Source organism: Lissotriton vulgaris, chromosome 11 (genome assembly GCF_964263255.1).
Source record: "Lissotriton vulgaris chromosome 11, aLisVul1.2, whole genome shotgun sequence".
NCBI lineage: Eukaryota > Metazoa > Chordata > Amphibia > Caudata > Salamandridae > Lissotriton > Lissotriton vulgaris.
This window is the reverse complement of record NC_141699.1, coordinates 1,026,130,267-1,026,155,309: the sequence shown is the minus strand read 5'-3', so window position 1 is coordinate 1,026,155,309 and position 25,043 is coordinate 1,026,130,267. Positions and strand designations below refer to the sequence as shown.

Genomic DNA, 25,043 nt, shown 5'->3' with positions numbered 1-25,043 from the left:
AGAGGAATTTCGTTAATTACTCTCTAAGCCAAAATCTAAGTAAGGCAAGCCAACATTTTTCTTATCAAATGGAAAGACAATTGGCATGTACTTTACTAAAGGGGACAACTAAGACTCTGTTTTTAAACAGATCAATCCTTTAAAATTGGATAGTTTCCCCTCAAACAGGTGTGCAGTTCCACTTTCATGCGTTAAACTTTTTTATTTTCAGATAAGGTTTATTTGAGTCAACTTGCCACCTGACTGCCTACAAAATTGGCTTGACGTGTTTTATGGCTAAAATCGGAGCCAAGCGTACCCCTCTTTTTAGGGCTCGCCTGCTGATGCGCTTGCGCATAGCTAGCGAGCTATATTGTGGCTTAACTAGAGCTTAACCATCTCGGCGATTTGTTGCTGTGCCCGAGAAAGAACAAGCTCAATGCGCAAGCGCATTGGCAAAAAGCGCGTGCACATCAAAGCCACCAGCACATCAAAGCCTCCTTCCCACAGGCATCTCAGCTTCCCCCAGCCGGCATTTCTCCTCCCCTAATTATTCACTGCACGGCCGGCAGCAACATCAAAGGCTGCTGCTGCCGTGACTTGCATTTCTCCTCCCTCCTCCCCTTTCACTGCCCAGGCCGGCCGTACTTTAACTTTATACGGCCGCTAGGCCTTGTCTTGCGTTTATTTTAACATGGCAGCTTTTCCTTTTCTGGTTGAATGTCTTCTAGCTTTCCCTCACCCTATTCTCGTCACCCTTACTCACTCCCATCAATCTCCCGGACTAAACCCTTCTCTTTTTACCCATTCCGGGAGTGACCTTTGTTTCTGTCAAACTCCTCTGCTTCGTGTGTGAAGCTTTGTAATCTCACTATTGGCAAGCTGCTTGTAGATGCATTTCTCTCCCAGATGCATTTCTCTCCCGGCTCAAGCTCTACCTATCCCATACCGATTTTCTCCCCACTTCCTCCAAGTACAGTTTCCTTCCCTCTGTAGGTATAGTTCTTGCAGATCACCTTGCCAGTCATAATTGTTTTCATTGCGCATTTAAGGATATATTTTCTTTTTTTCCTGTGGACATTGTCTGACGAGCAGTGCCTAGCAATGCAGCGCTGACATCTTGAGGAAGAGGCGGCTGCATATGAAGAGTGCCCATGTTTGTTTGACATTTTGATCTTTCCTTGAATGCGGGCTCAGGCGGAGGTGTGCTAAGAAACTCAAAACTGCTCCGGTAGTCTGGGTAGTTACACTGCCAGTTTACTCTCTTGTTTCATGAAAAACTTAGTTTTTTGCTTTGTACCCATTCCCGGAGTAACCTTTGTTTCTGTCAAACTCCTCGGCTCTGCTTCGTGTGTGAAGCTTTGTAATCTCACTATTGGCAAGCCGCTTGTAGATGCATTTCTCCCCCGGCTCAAGCTCTACCTATCCCCTACCGATTTTCTCCCCACTTCCTCCAAGTACAGATTCCTTCCCTCTGTAGCGATGCACCCACCACACAGCTCCACCGATGCACCCACCACACAGCTCCACCGATGCACCCACCGCACAGCTCCACCGATGCACCCACCGCACAGCTCCACCGATGCACCCACCGCACAGCTCCACCGATGCACCCACCGCACAGCTCCACCGAGGCACCCACCGCACAGCTTCACCGAGGCACCCACCGCACAGCTCCACCGAGGCACCCACCACACAGCTCCACAGATGCACCCACCGCACAGCTCCACAGATGCACCCACCGCACAGCTCCACAGATGCACCCACCGCACAGCTCCACCGATGCACCCACCGCACAGCTCCACCGATGCACCCACCGCACAGCTCCACCGATGCACCCACCACACAGCTCCACCAATGCACCCACCACACAGCTCCACCGATGCACCCACCACACAGCTCCACCGATGCACCCACCACACAGCTCCACCGAGGCACCCACCACACAGCTCCACCGAGGCACCCACCACACAGCTCCACCGAGGCACCCACCACACAGCTCCACCGAGGCACCCACCACACAGCTCCACAGATGCACCCACCACACAGCTCCACAGATGCACCCACCACCCAGCTCCACAGATGCACCACCACCCAGCTCCACCGACACAGCTCCACCGATGCACCCACCACCCAGCTCCACAGATGCACCCACCACCCAGTTCCACCGATGCACCCACCACCCAGCTCCACCGATGCACCCACCACCCAGCTCCACCGATGCACCCACCACCCAGCTCCACCGATGCACCCACCACCCAGCTCCACCGATGCACCCACCACCCAGCTCCACCGATGCACCCACCACCCAGCTCCACCGATGCACCCACCACCCAGCTCCACCGATGCACCCACCACACAGCTCCACCGACACAGCTCCACCAATGCACCCTCCACCCAGCTCCACTGATGCAACCACCACACAGCTCCACCGACACAGCTCCACCGATGCCCCCACCACACCGCTCCACCGATGCCCCCACCACACCGCTCCACCGATGCCCCCACCACACAGCTCCACCGATGCCCCCACCACACAGCTCCACCGATGCCCCCACCACACAGCTCCACCGATGCCCCCACCACACAGCTCCACCGATGCACCCACCACACAGCTCCACTGAGGCACCCACCACACAGCTCCACCAAGGCACCCACCACACAGCTCCACCGACACAGCTCCACCGATGCACCCACCACACAGCTCCACAGATGCACCTACCACACAGCTCCACCGAGGCACCCACCACCCAGCTCCACCGATGCACCCAGCATACAGCTCCACCGATGCACCCACTACACAGCTCCACCGAACGACCCACCACACAGCTCCACCGATGCACCCACCACACAGCTCCACCGACACAGCTCCACCGATGCACCCACCACACAGCTCCACCGATGCACACAGCTCCACCGATGCATCCAGCACACAGCTCCACCGATGCATCCAGCACACAGCTCCACCGATGCATCCAGCACACAGCTCCACCGATGCACCCAGCACACAGCTCCACCGATGCACCCACCACACAGCTCCACCGATGCACCCACCACACAGCTCCACCGAACGACCCACCACACAACTCCAACGATGCACCCACCACACAGCTCCACCGACACAGCTCCACAGATGCACCCACCACACAACTCCACCGAGGCACCCACCACACAGCTCAACAGATGCACCCACCACACAGCTCCACCTACACAGCTTCACCGATGCACCCACCACACAGCTCCACCGATGCACCCAGCTCCACCGATGCACCTAGCACACAGCTCCACCGATGCACCCACCACACAGCTCCACCGTTGCACCCACCACACAGCTCCACCGATGCACCCACCACCCAGCTCCACTGATGCAACCACCACACAGCTCCACCGAGGCACCCACCACACAGCTCCACCGATGCACCCACCACACAGCTCCAGCGAGGCACCCACCACACAGCTCCACCGAGGCACCCACCACACAGCTCCACCGAGGCACCCACCACACAGCTCCACCGAGGCACCCACCACACAGCTCCACCGAGGCACCCACCACACAGCTCCACCGATGCACCCACCACACAGCTCCAGCGATGCACCCACCACACAGCTCCACCGAGGGACCCACCACACAGCTCCACCGAGGCACCCACCACACAAGTCCACCGATGCACCCACCACACAGCTCCACCGACACAGCTCCACCGATGCACCCACCACACAGCTCCACCGAGGCACCCACCACCCAGCTCCACCGATGCACCCAGCATACAGCTCCACCGATGCACCCACCACACAGCTCCACCGATGCACCCACCACACAGCTCCACCGAACGACCCACCACACAGCTCCACCGAACGACCCACCACACAGCTCCACCGATGCACCCACCACACAGCTCCACCGACACAGCTCTGATGCACCCACCACACAGCTCGACCGATGCACCCACCACACAGCTCCACCGATGCACCCAGCACACAGCTCCACCGATGCATCCAGCACACAGCTCCACCGATGCATCCAGCACACAGCTCCACCGATGCATCCAGCACACAGCTCCACCGATGCACCCACCACACAGCTCCACCGAACGACCCACCACACACTCCAACGATGCACCCACCACACAGCTCCACCGACACAGCTCCACCGATGCACCCACCACACAGCTCCACAGATGCACCCACCACACAGCTCCACCTATGCACCCACCACACAACTCCACCGAGGCACCCACCACATAGCTCCAACTACACAGCTTCACCGATGCACCCACCACACAGCTCCACCGATGCACCCAGCTCCACCGATGCACCCAGCACACAGCTCCACCGATGCACCCAGCACACAGCTCCACCGATGCACCCACCACACAGCTCCACCGATGCACCCACCACACAGCTCCACCGATGCAACCACCACACAGCTCCACCGACACACCCACCACACAGCTCCACCGACGCACCCACCACACAGCTCCACCGAAGCACCCACCACACAGCTCCACCGAGGCACCCACCACACAGCTCCACAGATGCACCCACCACACAGCTCCACAGATGCACCCACCACACAGCTCCACAGATGCACCCACCACACAGCTCCACAGATGCACCCACCACCCAGCTCCACCGATGCACCCACCACACAGCTCCACCGATGCACCCACCACACAGCTCCACCACACAGCTCCACAGATGCACCCACCGCACAGCTCCACAGATGCACCCACCGCACAGCTCCACAGATGCACCCACCGCACAGCTCCACCGATGCACCCACCGCACAGCTCCACCGATGCACCCACCGCACAGCTCCACCGATGCACCCACCGCACAGCTCCACCGATGCACCCACCACACAGCTCCACCGATGCACCCACCACACAGCTCCACCGATGCACCCACCACACAGCTCCACCGATGCACCCACCACACAGCTCCACCGATGCACCCACCACACAGCTCCACCGATGCACCCACCACACAGCTCCACCGATGCACCCACCACACAGCTCCACCGAGGCACCCACCACACAGCTCCACCGAGGCACCCACCACACAGCTCCACCGAGGCACCCACCACACAGCTCCACCGAGGCACCCACCACACAGCTCCACAGATGCACCCACCACACAGCTCCACAGATGCACCCACCACCCAGCTCCACAGATGCACCACCACCCAGCTCCACCGACACCGCTCCACCGATGCACCCACCACCCAGCTCCACAGATGCACCCACCACCCAGTTCCACCGATGCACCCACCACCCAGTTCCACCGATGCACCCACCACCCAGTTCCACCGATGCACCCACCACCCAGCTCCACCGATGCACCCACCACCCAGCTCCACCGATGCACCCACCACCCAGCTCCACCGATGCACCCACCACCCAGCTCCACCGATGCACCCACCACCCAGCTCCACCGATGCACCCACCACCCAGCTCCACCGATGCACCCACCACCCAGCTCCACCGATGCACCCACCACCCAGCTCCACCGATGCACCCACCACCCAGCTCCACCGATGCACCCACCACCCAGCTCCACCGACACAGCTCCACCAATGCACCCTCCACCCAGCTCCACCGATGCAACCACCACACAGCTCCACCGACACAGCTCCACCGATGCCCCCACCACACCGCTCCACCGATGCCCCCATCACACCGCTCCACCGATGCCCCCACCACACCGCTCCACCGATGCCCCCACCACACCGCTCCACCGATGCCCCCACCACACCGCTCCACCGAGGCACCCACCACACAGCTCCACCGATGCACCCACCACACAGCTCCACCGATGCACCCACCACACAGCTCCACCGAGGCACCCACCACACAGCTCCACCGAGGCACCCACCACACAGCTCCACCGACACAGCTCCACCGATGCACCCACCACACAGCTCCACAGATGCACCTACCACACAGCTCCACCGAGGCACCCACCACCCAGCTCCACCGATGCACCCACTACACAGCTCCACCGAACGACCCACCACACAGCTCCACTGATGCACCCACCACACAGCTCCACCGATGCATCCAGCACACAGCTCCACCGATGCATCCAGCACACAGTTCCACCGATGCATCCAGCACACAGCTCCACCGATGCATCCAGCACACAGCTCCACCGATGCATCCAGCACACAGCTCCACCGATGCATCCAGCACACAGCTCCACCGATGCATCCAGCACACAGCTCCACCGATGCATCCAGCACACAGCTCCACCGATCCACCCACCACACAGCTCCACCGATGCACCCACCACACAGCTCCACCGAACGACCCACCACACAACTCCAACGATGCACCCACCACACAGCTCCACCGACACAGCTCCACAGATGCACCCACCACACAACTCCACCGAGGCACCCACCACACAACTCCAACGATGCACCCACCACACAGCTCCACCGACACAGCTCCACAGATGCACCCACCACACAACTCCACCGAGGCACCCACCACACAGCTCAACAGATGCACCCATCACACAGCTCCACCTACACAGCTTCACCGATGCACCCACCACACAGCTCCACCGATGCACCCAGCTCCACCGATGCACCTAGCACACAGCTCCACCGATGCACCCACCACACAGCTCCACCGTTGCACCCACCACACAGCTCCACCGTTGCACCCACCACACAGCTCCACTGATGCACCCACCACCCAGCTCCACCGAGGCACCCACCACCCAGCTCCACCGAGGCACCCACCACACAGCTCCACCGAGGCACCCACCACACAGCTCCACCGAGGCACCCACCACACAGCTCCACCGAGGCACCCACCACACAGCTCCACCGAGGCACCCACCACACAGCTCCAGCGATGCACCCACCACACAGCTCCACCGAGGCACCCACCACACAGCTCCACCGAGGCACCCACCACACAGCTCCACCGAGGCACCCACCACACAGCTCCAGCGATGCACCCACCACACAGCTCCAGCGATGCACCCACCACACAGCTCCACCGAGGCACCCACCACACAGCTCCACCGAGGCACCCACCACACAGCTCCACCGATGCACCCACCACACAGCTCCACCGACACAGCTCCACCGATGCACCCACCACACAGCTCCACCGAGGCACCCACCACCCAGCTCCACCGATGCACCCAGCATACTGCTCCACCGATGCACCCAGCTCCACCGATGCACCTAGCACACAGCTCAACCGATGCACCCACCACACAGCTCCACCGTTGCACCCACCACACAGCTCCACCGTTGCACCCACCACACAGCTCCACTGATGCACCCACCACCCAGCTCCACCGAGGCACCCACCACACAGCTCCACCGAGGCACCCACCACACAGCTCCACCGAGGCACCCACCACACAGCTCCACCGAGGCACCCACCACACAGCTCCACCGATGCACCCACCACACAGCTCCAGCGATGCACCCACCACACAGCTCCACCGAGGCACCCACCACATAGCTCCACCGAGGCACCCACCACACAGCTCCACCGATGCACCCACCACACAGCTCCAGCGATGCACCCACCACACAGCTCCACCGAGGCACCCACCACACAGCTCCACCGAGGCACCCACCACACAGCTCCACCGAGGCACCCACCACACAGCTCAACAGATGCACCCACCACACAGCTCCACCTACACAGCTTCACCGATGCACCCACCACACAGCTCCACCGATGCACCCAGCTCCACCGATGCACCTAGCACACAGCTCCACCGATGCACCCACCACACAGCTCCACCGTTGCACCCACCACACAGCTCCACCGTTGCACCCACCACACAGCTCCACCGTTGCACCCACCACACAGCTCCACTGATGCACCCACCACCCAGCTCCACCGAGGCACCCACCACACAGCTCCACCGAGGCACCCACCACACAGCTCCACCGAGGCACCCACCACACAGCTCCAGCGATGCACCCACCACACAGCTCCAGCGATGCACCCACCACACAGCTCCACCGAGGCACCCACCACACAGCTCCACCGAGGCACCCACCACACAGCTCCACCGATGCACCCACCACACAGCTCCACCGACACAGCTCCACCGATGCACCCACCACACAGCTCCACCGAGGCACCAACCACCCAGCTCCACCGATGCACCCAGCATACAGCTCCACCGATGCACCCACCACACAGCTCCACCGATGCACCCACCACACAGCTCCACCGAACGACCCACCACACAGCTCCACCGAACGACCCACCACACAGCTCCACCGATGCACCCACCACACAGCTCCACCGACACAGCTCCGATGCACCCACCACACAGCTCCACCGATGCACCCACCACACAGCTCCACCGATGCACCCACCACACAGCTCCACCGATGCACCCACCACACAGCTCCACCGATGCACCCAGCACACAGCTCCACCGATGCACCCAGCACACAGCTCAACCGATGCATCCAGCACACGGCTCCACCGATGCATCCAGCACACAGCTCCACCGATGCATCCAGCACACAGCTCCACCGATGCATCCAGCACACAGCTCCACCGATGCACCCACCACACAGCTCCACCGAACGACCCACCACACAACTCCAACGATGCACCCACCACACAGCTCCACCGACACAGCTCCACCGATGCACCCACCACACAGCTCCACAGATGCACCCACCACACAGCTCCACCTATGCACCCACCACACAACTCCACCGAGGCACCCACCACACAGCTCCACCTACACAGCTTCACCGATGCACCCACCACACAGCTCCACCGATGCACCCAGCTCCACCGATGCACCCAGCACTCAGCTCCACCGATGCACCCACCACACAGCTCCACCGATGCACCCACCACACAGCTCCACCGACACACCCACCACACAGCTCCACCGATGCACCCACCACACAGCTCCACCGAACGACCCACCACACAGCTCCACCGAACGACCCACCACACAGCTCCACCGATGCACCCACCACACAGCTCCACCGACACAGCTCCGATGCACCCACCACACAGCTCCACCGATGCACCCACCACACAGCTCCACCGATGCACCCACCACACAGCTCCACCGATGTACCCACCACACAGCTCCACCGATGCAACCACCACACAGCTCCACCGACACACCCACCACACAGCTCCACCGAGGCACCCACCACACAGCTCCACCGAGGCACCCACCACACAGCTCCACCGAGGCACCCACCACACAGCTCCACAGATGCACCCACCACACAGCTCCACAGATGCACCCACCACACAGCTCCACAGATGCACCCACCACCCAGCTCCACAGATGCACCCACCACACAGCTCCACCGATGCACCCACCACACAGCTGCACCGATGCACCCACCACACAGCTCCACAGATGCACCCACCACACAGCTCCACAGATGCACCCACCACCCAGCTCCACCGATGCACCCACCACACAGCTCCACTGATGCACCCACCACCCAGCTCCACCGATGCACCCACCACACAGCTCCACCGATGCACCCACCACACAGCTCCACCGATGCACCCACCACACAGCTCCACAGATGCACCCACCACACAGCTCCACAGATGCACCCACCACACAGCTCCACCGATGCACCCACCACACAGCTCCACCGACACAGCTCCACCAATGCACCCACCACCCAGCTCCAATGATGCAACCACCACACAGCTCCACCGACACAGCTCCACCAATGCACCCACCACCCAGCTCCAATGATGCAACCACCACACAGCTCCACCGACACAGCTCCACCGATGCCCCCACCACACCGCTCCACCGATGCCCCCACCACACCGCTCCACCGATGCCCCCACCACACAGCTCTACCAAGGCACCCACCACACAGCTCTACCGAGGCACCCACCACACAGCTCTACCGAGGCACCCACCACACAGCTCCACCGAGGCACCCACCACACAGCTCCACCGATGCACCCACCACACAGCTCCACCGATGCACCCACCACACAGCTCCACCGATGCACCCACCACACAGCTCCACCGATGCACCCACCACACAGCTCCACCGACGCACCCACCACACAGCTCCACCGACACACCCACCACACAGCTCCACCGATGCACCCACCACACAGCTCCACCGAACGACCCACCACACAGCTCCACCGAACGACCCACCACACAGCTCCACCGATGCACCCACCACACAGCTCCACCGACACAGCTCCGATGCACCCACCACACAGCTCCACCGATGCACCCACCACACAGCTCCACCGATGCACCCACCACACAGCTCCACCGATGCACCCACCACACAGCTCCACCGATGCACCCACCACACAGCTCCACCGAACGACCCACCACACAACTCCAACGATGCACCCACCACACAGCTCCACCGACACAGCTCCACCGATGCACCCAGCACACAGCTCCACTGATGCATCCAGCACACAGCTCCACCGATGCATCCAGCACACAGCTCCACCGATGCATCCAGCACACAGCTCCACCGATGCATCCAGCACACAGCTCCACCGATGCATCCAGCACACAGCTCCACCGATGCATCCAGCACACAGCTCCACCGATGCATCCAGCACACAGCTCCACCGATGCACCCACCACACAGCTCCACCGAACGACCCACCACACAACTCCAACGATGCACCCACCACACAGCTCCACCGACACAGCTCCACCGATGCACCCACCACACAGCTCCACAGATGCACCCACCACACAGCTCCACCTATGCACCCACCACACAACTCCACCGAGGCACCCACCACACAGCTCCACCTACACAGCTTCACCGATGCACCCACCACACAGCTCCACCGATGCACCCAGCTCCACCGATGCACCCAGCACACAGCTCCACCGATGCACCCAGCACACAGCTCCACCGATGCACCCACCACACAGCTCCACCGATGCACCCACCACACAGCTCCACCGATGTACCCACCACACAGCTCCACCGATGCAACCACCACACAGCTCCACCGACACACCCACCACACAGCTCCACCGAGGCACCCACCACACAGCTCCACCGAGGCACCCACCACACAGCTCCACCGAGGCACCCACCACACAGCTCCACAGATGCACCCACCACACAGCTCCACAGATGCACCCACCACACAGCTCCACAGATGCACCCACCACCCAGCTCCACAGATGCACCCACCACCCAGCTCCACAGATGCACCCACCACACAGCTCCACCGATGCACCCACCACACAGCTGCACCGATGCACCCACCACACAGCTCCACAGATGCACCCACCACACAGCTCCACAGATGCACCCACCACCCAGCTCCACCGATGCACCCACCACACAGCTCCACTGATGCACCCACCACCCAGCTCCACCGATGCACCCACCACACAGCTCCACCGACACAGCTCCACCAAAGCACCCACCACCCAGCTCCAATGATGCAACCACCACACAGCTCCACCGACACAGCTCCACCGATGCCCCCACCACACCGCTCCACCGATGCCCCCACCACACCGCTCCACCGATGCCCCCACCACACCGCTCTACCGAGGCACCCACCACACAGCTCTACCGAGGCACCCACCACACAGCTCTACCGAGGCACCCACCACACAGCTCTACCGAGGCACCCACCACACAGCTCCACCGAGGCACCCACCACACAGCTCCACTGATGCACCCACCACCCAGCTCCACCGATGCACCCACCACACAGCTCCACCGACACAGCTCCACCAAAGCACCCACCACCCAGCTCCAATGATGCAACCACCACACAGCTCCACCGACACAGCTCCACCGATGCCCCCACCACACCGCTCCACCGATGCCCCCACCACACCGCTCCACCGATGCCCCCACCACACCGCTCTACCGAGGCACCCACCACACAGCTCTACCGAGGCACCCACCACACAGCTCTACCGAGGCACCCACCACACAGCTCTACCGAGGCACCCACCACACAGCTCTACCGAGGCACCCACCACACAGCTCCACCGAGGCACCCACCACACAGCTCCACCGAGGCACCCACCACACAGCTCCACCGACACAGCTCCACCGATGCACCCACCACACAGCTCCACAGATGCACCCACCACACAGCTCCACCTATGCACCCACCACACAGCTCCACCGAGGCACCCACCACCACTGATGCACCCAGCACCACCGATGCACCCACCACACAGCTCCACCGATGCACCCACCACACAGCTCCACCGATGCACCCACCACACAGCTCCACCGACACAGCTCCACCGATGCACCCACCATACAGCTCCACCGAGGCACCCACCACCCAGCTCCACCGATGCACACACCACACAGCTCCACCGATGCACCCACCACACAGCTCCACCGACACAGCTCCACCGATGCACCCACCACACAGCTCCACTGATGCACCCACCACACAGCTCCACTGATGCACCCACCACACAGCTCCACTGATGCACCCACCACACAGCTCCACTGATGCACCCACCACACAGCTCCACTGATGCACCCACCACACAGCTCCACTGATGCACCCACCACACAGCTCCACTGATGCACCCACCACACAGCTCCACTGATGCACCCACCACACAGCTCCACTGATGCACCCACCACACAGCTCCACCGATGCACCCACCACACAGCTCCACCGAGGCACCCACCACACAGCTCAACAGATGCACCCACCACAGAGCTCCACCTACACAGCTCCACCTACACAGCTCCACCGATGCACCCACCACACAGCTCCACCGATGCACCCACCACACCGCTCCACCGAGGCACCCACCACACAGCTCCACCGATGCACCCACTACACAGCTCCACCTACACAGCTCCACCGATGCACCCACCACACAGCTCCACCGATGCACCCACCACACAGCTCCACCGATGCACCCACCACACAGCTCCACCGATGCACCCACCACACAGCTCCACCGATGCACCCACCACACAGCTCCACCGATGCACCCACCACACAGCTCCACCGAGGCACCCACCACACAGCTCCACCGAGGCACCCACCACACAGCTCCACCGAGGCACCTACCACACAGCTCCACCGAGGCACCCACCACACAGCTCCACCGAATGACCCACCACACAGCTCCACCGATGCACCCACTACACAGCTCCACCGATGCACCCACTACACAGCTCCACCGATGCACCCACCATACAGCTCCACCGAGGCACCCACCACACAGCTCCACCGAGGCACCCACCACACAGCTCCACCGAGGCACCCACCACACAGCTCCACCGAGGCACCCACCACACAGCTCCACCGAGGCACCCACCACACAGCTCCACCGAGGCACCCACCACACAGCTCCACCGAGGCACCCACCACACAGCTCCACTGAGGCACCCACCACACAGCTCCACCGAGGCACCCACCACACAGCTCCACCGAGGCACCCACCACACAGCTCCACCGAGGCACCCACCACACAGCTCCACCGATGCACCCACCACACAGCTCCACCGATGCACCCACCACACAGATCCACCGATGCACCCACCACACAGCTCCACCGATGCACCCACCACACAGCTCCACCGATGCACCCACCACACAGCTCCACTGATGCACCCACCACACAGCTCCACTGATGCACCCACCACACAGCTCCACTGATGCACCCACCACACAGCTCCACTGATGCACCCACCACACAGCTCCACCTATGCACCCACCACACAGCTCCACCTATGCACCCACCACACAGCTCCACCTATGCACCCACCACACAGCTCCACCGAGGCACCCACCACACAGCTCAACAGATGCACCCACCACACAGCTCCACCTACACAGCTCCACCGATGCACCCACCACACAGCTCCACCGATGCACCCACCACACCGCTCCACCGAGGCACCCACCACACAGCTCCACCGATGCACCCACTACACAGCTCCACCTACACAGCTCCACCGATGCACCCACCACACAGCTCCACCGATGCACCCACCACACAGCTCCACCGATGCACCCACCACACAGCTCCACCGATGCACCCACCACACAGCTCCACCGATGCACCCACCACACAGCTCCACCGATGCACCCACCACACAGCTCCACCGAGGCACCCACCACACAGCTCCACCGAGGCACCCACCACACAGCTCCACCGAGGCACCTACCACACAGCTCCACCGAGGCACCCACCACACAGCTCCACCGAATGACCCACCACACAGCTCCACCGATGCACCCACTACACAGCTCCACCGAATGACCCACCACACAGCTCCACCGAGGCACCCACCACACAGCTCCACCGAGGCACCCACCACACAGCTCCACCGAGGCACCCACCACACAGCTCCACCGAGGCACCCACCACACAGCTCCACCGAGGCACCCACCACACAGCTCCACTGAGGCACCCACCACACAGCTCCACCGAGGCACCCACCACACAGCTCCACCGAGGCACCCACCACACAGCTCCACCGAGGCACCCACCACACAGCTCCACCGATGCACCCACCACACAGCTCCACCGATGCACCCACCACACAGATCCACCGATGCACCCACCACACAGCTCCACCGAGGCACCCACCATACAGCTCCACCATGGCACCCACCACACAGCTCCACCGATGCACCCACCACACCGCTCCACCGAGGCACCCACCACACAGCTCCACCGATGCACCCACTACACAGCTCCACCTACACAGCTCCACCGATGCACCCACCACACAGCTCCACCGATGCACCCACCACACAGCTCCACCGATGCACCCACCACACAGCTCCACCGATGCACCCACCACACAGCTCCACCGATGCACCCACCACACAGCTCCACCGATGCACCCACCACACAGCTCCACCGAGGCACCCACCACACAGCTCCACCGAGGCACCCACCACACAGCTCCACCGAGGCACCTACCACACAGCTCCACCGAGGCACCCACCACACAGCTCCACCGAATGACCCACCACACAGCTCCACCGATGCACCCACTACACAGCTCCACCGATGCACCCACCATACAGCTCCACCGAGGCACCCACCATACAGCTCCACCGAGGCACCCACCACACAGCTCCACCGAGGCACCCACCACACAGCTCCACCGAGGCACCCACCACACAGCTCCACCGAGGCACCCACCACACAGCTCCACCGAGGCACCCACCACACAGCTCCACCGAGGCACCCACCACACAGCTCCACCGAGGCACCCACCACACAGCTCCACCGAGGCACCCACCACACAGCTCCACTGAGGCACCCACCACACAGCTCCACCGAGGCACCCACCACACAGCTCCACCGAGGCACCCACCACACAGCTCCACCGAGGCACCCACCACACAGCTCCACCGAGGCACCCACCACACAGCTCCACCGATGCACCCACCACACAGCTCCACCGATGCACCCACCACACAGATCCACCGATGCACCCACCACACAGCTCCACCGATGCACCCACCACACAGCTCCACTGATGCACCCACCACACAGCTCCACTGATGCACCCACCACACAGCTCCACTGATGCACCCACCACACAGCTCCACTGATGCACCCACCACACAGCTCCACCGATGCACCCACCACACAGCTCCACCGATGCACCCACCACACAGCTCCACCTATGCACCCACCACACAGCTCCACCGAGGCACCCACCACACAGCTCAACAGATGCACCCACCACACAGCTCCACCTACACAGCTCCACCGATGCACCCACCACACAGCTCCACCGATGCACCCACCACACCGCTCCACCGAGGCACCCACCACACAGCTCCACCGATGCACCCACTACACAGCTCCACCTACACAGCTCCACCGAGGCACCCACCACACAGCTCAACAGATGCACCCACCACACAGCTCCACCTACACAGCTCCACCGATGCACCCACCACACAGCTCCACCGATGCACCCACCACACCGCTCCACCGAGGCACCCACCACACCGCTCCACCGAGGCACCCACCACACAGCTCCACCGATGCACCCACTACACAGCTCCACCTACACAGCTCCACCGATGCACCCACCACACAGCTCCACCGATGCACCCACCACACAGCTCCACCGATGCACCCACCACACAGCTCCACCGATGCACCCACCACACAGCTCCACCGATGCACCCACCACACAGCTCCACCGATGCACCCACCACACAGCTCCACCGAGGCACCCACCACACAGCTCCACCGAGGCACCCACCACACAGCTCCACCGAGGCACCTACCACACAGCTCCACCGAGGCACCCACCACACAGCTCCACCGAATGACCCACCACACAGCTCCACCGATGCACCCACTACACAGCTCCACCGAATGACCCACCACACAGCTCCACCGAGGCACCCACCACACAGCTCCACCGAGGCACCCACCACACAGCTCCACCGAGGCACCCACCACACAGCTCCACCGAGGCACCCACCACACAGCTCCACCGAGGCACCCACCACACAGCTCCACTGAGGCACCCACCACACAGCTCCACCGAGGCACCCACCACACAGCTCCACCGAGGCACCCACCACACAGCTCCACCGAGGCACCCACCACACAGCTCCACCGAGGCACCCACCACACAGCTCCACCGATGCACCCACCACACAGCTCCACCGATGCACCCACCACACAGATCCACCGATGCACCCACCAAACAGCTCCACCGAGGCACCCACCATACAGCTCCACCATGGCACCCACCACACAGCTCCACCGAGGCACCCACCACACAGCTCCACCGAGGCACCCACCACACAGCTCCACCGAGGCACCCACCACACAGCTCCACCGAGGCACCCACCACACAGCTCCACCGAGGCACCCACCACACAGCTCCACCGAGGCACCCACCACACAGCTCCACCGGGGCACCCACCACACAGCTCCACCGGGGCACCCACCACACAGCTCCACCGGGGCACCCACCACACAGCTCCACCGATGCACCCACCACACAGCTCCACCGATGCACCCACCACACAGCTCCACAGATGCACCCACCACACAGCTCCACAGATGCACCCACCACACAGCTCCACCAATGCACCCACTAAGCTCTACCGATGCACACACCACTCAGTGCAACCACAGCATCACTCAGCGCAACCACTGCATCACTCAGCACCACCACTGCATCACTCAGCACCACCACTGCATCACTCAGCACCACCACTGCATCACTCAGCGCAACCACTGCATCACTCAGCGCAACCACAGCATCACTCAGCGCAACCACAGCATCACTCAGCGCAACCACAGCATCACTCAGCGCAACCACAGCATCACTGGTTCAAATATGTTCTTTCAATGTTTCAAGCTGTTTTCAAGCTTTCACGCTTCATTACAAATCACAAAAAGATGTTAATATTTCACTTCTGTTCTTGGATTTTCGTCACAATAAAAAACACTGAACATAATCTTCACAAAAGTTATTTACAAAAGTTTAAGCTATTCCCATTACAAATTAAATACATTATTTAAGTATTAATTATTTAAAAAAATTAAAAGCCATTGTTATTTGTAATATCAATACATCTAAGTCACGTAAATACAAAACATGTTGCATTACAAATGCTATAGGTGTTTGCGAAAGTTATAACTATCGGCATTGTAAATGACAAAGCTATTAATTTAGCTATTTTAAAAAATTACACATAAATTAAAAAAAATTCATTTATAAGACCAATAGCTCAAACTTTCCGAATGCGAGCCCTATTGCATTTCCAATGCTTGTTTAGTTTGAATGTCTATTAAGTTTGACTCTCTATGTAGTTCAAGAGAGCTAAAATATGGATTTACTGTAGTTTTGAGGCCTATAGTTAGATGCAAGCGGTATGATTATGACACTGAATAATGGCACTGATCACGCTCCATCCTACTTGCCTAATAAAATATGCAATTTCTAGTCATTTCAACCCGTCCACTGACACACAAATATTTTAGTTAAAATCGGACTAAAAAAATACTGCAAAATAAATGGCAAAAGTGTTTTGATCAAACTCAAATGATTTTCACCTTTGGGTATCTGAAAGCACACCCATTGCCCTCTATTACAACCCGTCAGGAGATCCAGATGCCTTGAACTTTTACAGGCATACAAAGAACAGAAAAGTTCTAAAACGGGTAGAACAATATTCTCGAGAGAAAACAAAAATGAAATCCCAAGTATCCACACTCTAAAGACCTTCTTTTTTTTTTTCTCCAAAAATCTATAGATAAATAATTCCTACTCTGCGTTCTATCACGGATTTAGTTCAAATGTAAGTTTTCCCTTTAAAAACATTTTACTCAGTATTACATTTTTTTCACTATTACTTTTCAGAATTTGTATTTCGGACGTTTTAGTCTTACCCATTATGTCTGTATAAATGTTCGCTCTCATTTCCTTTTGACTTTGAGAATGTGTCTCATTGCAGAAAATGTACTGGGCATAAGATGTTGTACAAGGTAGCTTCTGCTAAATGTCATTTTTACGGAATACTTATTTGTCAGTGTCCTATTGTATAGGCATTTATATAGCGCACTACTTACCCGTAGGGTCCCAAGGCGCTTCGACCGCTGCGAAACCCTTCCTGGCTTTCCTGAGAGATGGTCCCTTAATGGGTATCTCCAGGGTGAGACCAGGCATCCCCGGCGATCTGGTGGGGCCGTTAGTGAAGATGAGGCAAGCTAATGCCCAGAGTTGCCGAGTGTGAACGCTGATCAGAGTGGGCACCGAGGCGAGAGAATTATCAAGTCCGCTGACCCTGGTCCAGAAACCTGCCGCGCCGGGAATCGAACCCTGGTCCCGGGCCGTCCTCTGCTCTCGGGTCTGCCGCCTCTAACCAGTGAGCCACACTACTTCACACTATTCACATGCCTTTTTCCCTGTTGCTAAAACTAAATTGATAGAATCTTTCATTTTACTTCTTAGTTGTTTTGTTTGAATCAAAAATGAATTCTGCAATAGAAAATTAGCTCAGAAATAATGTATTCTTGTTTTTGACTTTGAGTACTTGAACATTACTTCTTTATACTCACAATAATGAAACCTTTTTTTACAACTCGTACGATACATTTGAACAAGCAGAGTGACCACACATATAGTCAGCATCTCTCAAAATACAAAAGCATTTTTGGCCTCATAATTGTCGGCGCAATTATTGAATTGCATATATTCCATATCAATGGCATTTTCACATATCATTTTAAACTATAATAGACTAACATTGCATTAGAACAGGGAAAGTAGTCCATTATTTTTTCAAATGTATAATAACCCCTTGCTTACTTTATGGCCCTACTGCCAAGCAGTAATTCAATAATATCATTTCCGTGCTTTGACCCCTATTCATGTGCGTCAAGAAAAGGTCGCCATATTTCTAGAATTTCCTTCTCTTTAGCTGTAGATGACACTGCGACCTGTTCCTTAGTTGTAAGTTAACTAAGTTACTACAGTGAGCCTTCCTCTCCCTTTCTTTTGGATTGTTTAGTACCTGACGAGTCGTATCTTCTGCACTTGGAATGCTCTTGTGGGAAAGTGGGTTTCTGTTGCAGTGCACTCCCCCTTTTTGCCTGGCATTTGATTTGATGCAACTTTGACTGTGGAGTACTGGGTCCCTGCTAACCTGGTTCCCAGTACCAGTGTTCTGTCCCCAAAACTGTCCCACAATTGGCACAACTTCAGACCCTCCTGTAAGTCCCTAGTAAATGGTACCCTGGTACATAGGGCATTGGGAGTGAAGAGGGCCCCCTAGGGACCCCTTACCACTGCAGCCTGCATGCCTTGGTGCAGACAAAAACGGCAAAGTCTACATGGCACACTTCCTGTGTGCCATGTCAAAGCAGCACAGCATACGGTATAAGTAAGTCACCCCTCTACCAGGCCTTACAAGCCCTAAGGCAGGGTGCACCATATATCAAGTGGGGGCTTATATGCAGGAGCAGACATTCCCCTACAATATTTAAGTCTATATTTTAATATTGTAAGTGCCACGGAAGCCATAGAGTACATGGACTGGAAACTCGTCACCTAGAGTTCCCTAGTGCCATGATGGCTTCACTGAACCCAGGAGTGTTTGGTATCAAACAACTCTTCTTAATAAACTCACACTGATGCTTTGTTGGATTTATTAAAACAGGTGCTCGGAGGGCACCGCAGAGGTGCCCCCTGAAAACCAACCAACCCTGGTGTGGCCTCTGACTGGCTTTATGCAACCTTTCACCACCAGACATGTTTCTGGACCCCGTAGGCTGAGCGCTCCAGCTCTTTGCGGCCAAAAACTGAGTACATCCTAGGCAGATGTGTCACACCTCCTCCCCTAGGATGAGCATAGTGCTCAAGAGGTAAGCTTGAGAGTCCTTGCTGCCTTTGTAATGCGATTCCAGCCTCTGTTGCTAGCAGCAGATGGCAGCCTCCGGTTTGAACTCCCACTTTCGGTGGAGGAATTGACGGGAAAACCTAAGTGAGAACCCCTTGGGTACTGGAGGCGAAATTAATTTCAGTGCACACCATCTTGGAGATGGTGGGACTTATCCAATCCAGGTTGGGGCTATGCCTCCTCCCACAGGAGGGTGGCATAATAGTGGACCCTGCAACTAGCCGCTCTTGTGCCGCTGGAGATGCAGATTTGCTACTTAGCTAAACTTTGCCTTGTTCTGATTCTCCATCCTGAAAACCAAGACTGTAAGTTGTATACTTGCCTGCAAAACCAAATTCTTGTTTTCCACCCATAAGTTAACATATCTGAACTGAAAATTGCACTAAATGTCCACTTTTTAAAGTAAAAAACATTTCTTGGGAAAATATTGTTCTCTTGAAATACCCCCACTTATTTCCTGTTAGTGCAATGATTTGTATCAGACCAATCAACCTTTTAAGATATATATGCAATTTTGAACCTAAAACCTTTCCTTTTGCTGGAATATGGAACAGTCATTGTTATAATTTCTTGAACAGTGTTAAAGAACTGAAGCTCAAATTGCATATTTGGTTTGCAGAGGTGTAGATGTCAGCAACTGGTCTACTGACGCCTGACATTTCTTTGTTATTTTAATGTGCCCTTTGATAGTGCGCAAATGCCACTAGTGTGCAGGCGTGTCGAGTATGCAAAGTGTGTTTGTTATACAGATGTATTTTTGGAATGCCAGCGCACATATGAATGTTCTTTTGTAGAGGTTGTTCTGTGATGGTGTAAGTATACTTAGTCTTTTCTTTTCTTTCATACAGGTATTTGCAGCCACCAGGAACATGGGTACAGTGTGCTTTAGAATCCAGGGAACTTCTGACATTGTGTCTGAAAAAATTGAAATCATCCTTGTCAAAGGTTTGTATTTGTCTCAGGGAATGTTTCATCTCTTTGGATCTTTTGCCATACAACACAAGAGCAGCAGCTTTGCTGGATTAATAGAAATATGCAAAGAAGGGAAGGTTATTAATGTTTCAAAGTCGCACAGACCTCAATTTTGGATGCAGTTGACAGAAATGTTTTCCAGCATGATTTTGTTGTAGTTTCACATTTTGTGCACCCTCTGCCATAGAGTAGGAGGGGCCAGAGTTCCTAGATTTTTTTCTTTCTCTAAAGGTAAACAGTTACGTACCAGCCTTGGGTGTGCCTTGAAGCAGGCTCCTTTTGGATGCGGACTTCCCATTGTGCCGCTGGGACAGTTTATTTATTTATATTATGTGCGAAACGGAGTGGTAGTAGTATGCATATATAACTGGTAAGGATAAAGTCTGGTGCTGGAGATGAAGATCTGATCTATATTTAGCATGGGGCCTGTGGTTGGTGTTAAAGTACCACCCCAAAGTTATTTTTTTCTTGATTAAAAGTATATTTATTAGGTACAACCTTCACCCACAGCCTGAAGCATGTCTCTGGCCAGAAGGTCGATCTGCAACTGTCATTGCACATTGGCAACTGTCAAAGGCTTTTAAACATTGACAGGTCAAAAGGCGAGTGGGGGAAGATGAAAACATGACGAATGCTCTTTTTTTAGCCGTGGTTTTCAGAATGTCTAAGCCAAGTCAAAGGACAAAAATCTGGTGACTGATATCTCTCATATGGATAAACGAGAAAACATTGTCCATTACTACACCATGTTATTAAGGCAGATTACTGGAGATCAATGTCAGTCACGTACTTAATGAGAAAATGGTTGGCCTGTACTGTAGCATATAAGGATGTCTGCACAATACTGTCTCTCACCACAGTCCGAAAGGTAACAAAGTGATTTTTGGGATCACTTCTGGGGGTGGAGGAGGGAGGTGAGGAAACCTTTTTTTTAATCTAATAACTATATATATATATATATATATATATACATATATATTATTTTACTTATTTGATGATTTTTCCATTGAGAAACCTGTTAGCCCTGTAGTCAGTTTTATCTAGTGCCTTTATTGTTTGGTCTGAAGACCAGGTATTTTCTATAAGAATAACTAACAGATGATAATGCTAATCAGAAGTGAGCTGTCTAACTTCCTTTTTTTGTTTCCGTGCACAGAGAGTAAGACTCGAAAACATGTCTTTACAAATGTTTAAGGAGCAGAGAACCATGTATTGACAGAATTGGGTCCTCCTGTAATTCCTTGTTCTAGAGTCCCTGATGTAGGAGAGTAGGAAAGGGTAGATGAGACCCTCCTCCTCTGTTCTCCGTTCTGTACTCTGCAGATTAATATCCATCCGTTTTTGTTCTGCGTGGCAGGTCATGCTACCTTGGCCAGTCTGTCCTTGAATTTGTCACACACATCTAAATGAAAGGAGCAAACTGGGTCATTTCAGGCCAGTTTACTTCCAGTGCCTTGTGCCTAAAACCAATGTCCTACATTAACCTATAGATTGTTCTTTGCTGACAGAGGAGATCTTATTTGGTCTAGTATAGTAGGACTAGTCTGTCAAACAGGACGTTTATCCTTTCCGGAAGTGTAGAGCTATTAACCAACAAGCCATTGAAATTTGCCTGAAAAGAAATAAACCAGTGTTCAGTTTCCTGCGACTTTACTAAATATGTGCCAGACCATAGCCCTGTGAGTGTAAAATTCATGCAACCAAAATAGATATTGCATGAACTCAAAAGGTATATATATATATATTTTTTTAATTTCAAATCTGTTTTATTGGTTTCAAAAGCGAAAGAGGGCATTTCAATACAGCAATCAAGAAGCAGGCATATATAGCGAGCGAGACAGACAGGCACGTCTTCTCTAAACGTCATCAAGGAAGTGAAAACAATATGCCAACATAGACATGCATAGCCAGTGCTGTAACTGAGGTGCCGTGTAAAGGGGTCAACCGACCAAAACAAAAAGAACCAAACCCCCCCTCCCTCTTCCCAACATCCCTTCCCTCCCTCCACCCCGACCAGTATGCCTTTTACTTGGGACCTGCGGTATGACACAGTTAGGGCTGTATGTTGCAGGGTATTCGAGCTCACGAAGGATCCTGCGGTGGCCCTGTGAACCGCAGAATGCGAAGATATTTTGGGCAAGGGATTTCATGAAATTCTTTGGACAGTAGGGATAAAATCAAAAGGTATTTTAATCAGTGCAGCCACCATCTTCTTCAAAAGCGGACCGCCTTCTCCTAGGCCCAAGTCTTTTCTTCTAGTCCAAGTTTCTTCTCCTCCAGCGCTATTGCTGCCAGTTTGGCCTGCAGCTCCCTTGCTGATAGCCTGTCACTGAGGTCCAGCTTACGAATGGCCCATTCAGAAGGGCTTGTGGTGTCAGAACCCACTTCGCTTCCAGCCCCGGATGGTGCAACAAAGAATCCATATTGGACAGACATTTCTCAGATCTTGCTACCAGTGCAGAACTCCACTGAGCTTCTTGCACCTTTATCTTCAGGTCTGCACCCTGAAGCGCGAGAGAAGTTTATAGATCATCTTTTGTTGGGCAGTAACCTTTTTGGAGCTCAAGCACTTGAACATCTCCTTATGAAGACTGAATTGAAATGTGTGTGTTTAGAAAGGGATAGTCCCCCATCCAGTTCATAACATTGACAAGCTCATATAAACCGTATTTTCCAAATGCTGTTGTTCGTCCTTTTTCATCAGTAGGAAATATGTCTAACAGAACAATATATTTATGGGCGGGGCAGCATTCACCAACACATATTCAGTGTCCTCGAAGAGACTCTCCCACGTCTCAACACCTCTGTTCGGAGCATTGCCTCCATTCTTGCAGCCATTTAAGAACTACAACTCTGATACTTGAGTGCTTGATTTTATCCAGAATGAAAACGCTGCGCAGTTTCAAGCCATGTGACCACTAGTGCCTCCTGTATAGGTTTGAAGAACCACAGTTACAAATTAGATATTAATGCTGCCCCCTCTACCCCTATCAGTTTATTTGTATAATTAAGTACCTCTAGTTACTCCAAATGCTGGTAAATTACAATTTTCTCCGTCATCTCCTTATCAATGTAAGACTCTCGCTGGAGTCTACACATGTGTGACTGATAACTTTTCTGCACTGGATGCACTTGTGGTGGCATTGCTTGAAACTGCACAGTGTTTCCATTCTGGGGAATATTAAGCACTCAAGTATGTGAGTTGTACTTCTTTGAAGGCTGCAGGAATTGAGGCAATGCTCCGAACTGAGGTTTTGAGTGGTGGGAGGGTCTCTTCGAGGACACTGAATGTATGTTTGTGAATGCTGCCCCTCTATAAATATATTGGGCTGTTAGACACATTTCCTGTAATCAATTGCTTTTTGTTTGAAATAATTCCATGTGAAATCTTTAACATCCCAAGATGTGGTGTTTACAATTTAAAAAGTAAGAGATTTATCTCAAACCTTTGGAGGGAAAACTCTCTTGCAAAAATTATTTTACATGATGTCTCAAGCTACGTTTTTCACCAACTGTACAACTTCACAAAGTGCAAACTTTGTCAAATTTGCATACACATTTAATTTGGCCCACACCTTTTTATTGATTTTGTTAACAAAAATAAATCATCTTGGGTGAAATATCCCCACTTAGCTACTATTTTTGTGGTTACATACATCTGTCTCTGTATATGGTTTTATTTTAAGAGACAGTGAGTGAGAG

The 25,043-nt window shown here is 55.7% G+C and overlaps 1 protein-coding gene across 1 annotated transcript in view; it reads left to right on the top strand.

Moving 5' to 3' along the window:
- The window catches only part of NMD3 (NMD3 ribosome export adaptor), a 96,539-nt gene that overhangs the window by 23,341 nt on the left and 48,155 nt on the right, over window positions 1–25,043 (top strand). The window contains exon 4 of the mRNA XM_086944342.1: window positions 21,218–21,314. Within this exon, the coding sequence (XP_086800468.1) occupies window positions 21,218–21,314 (97 nt within the window). The remainder of the gene's footprint in view (window positions 1–21,217; window positions 21,315–25,043) is intronic.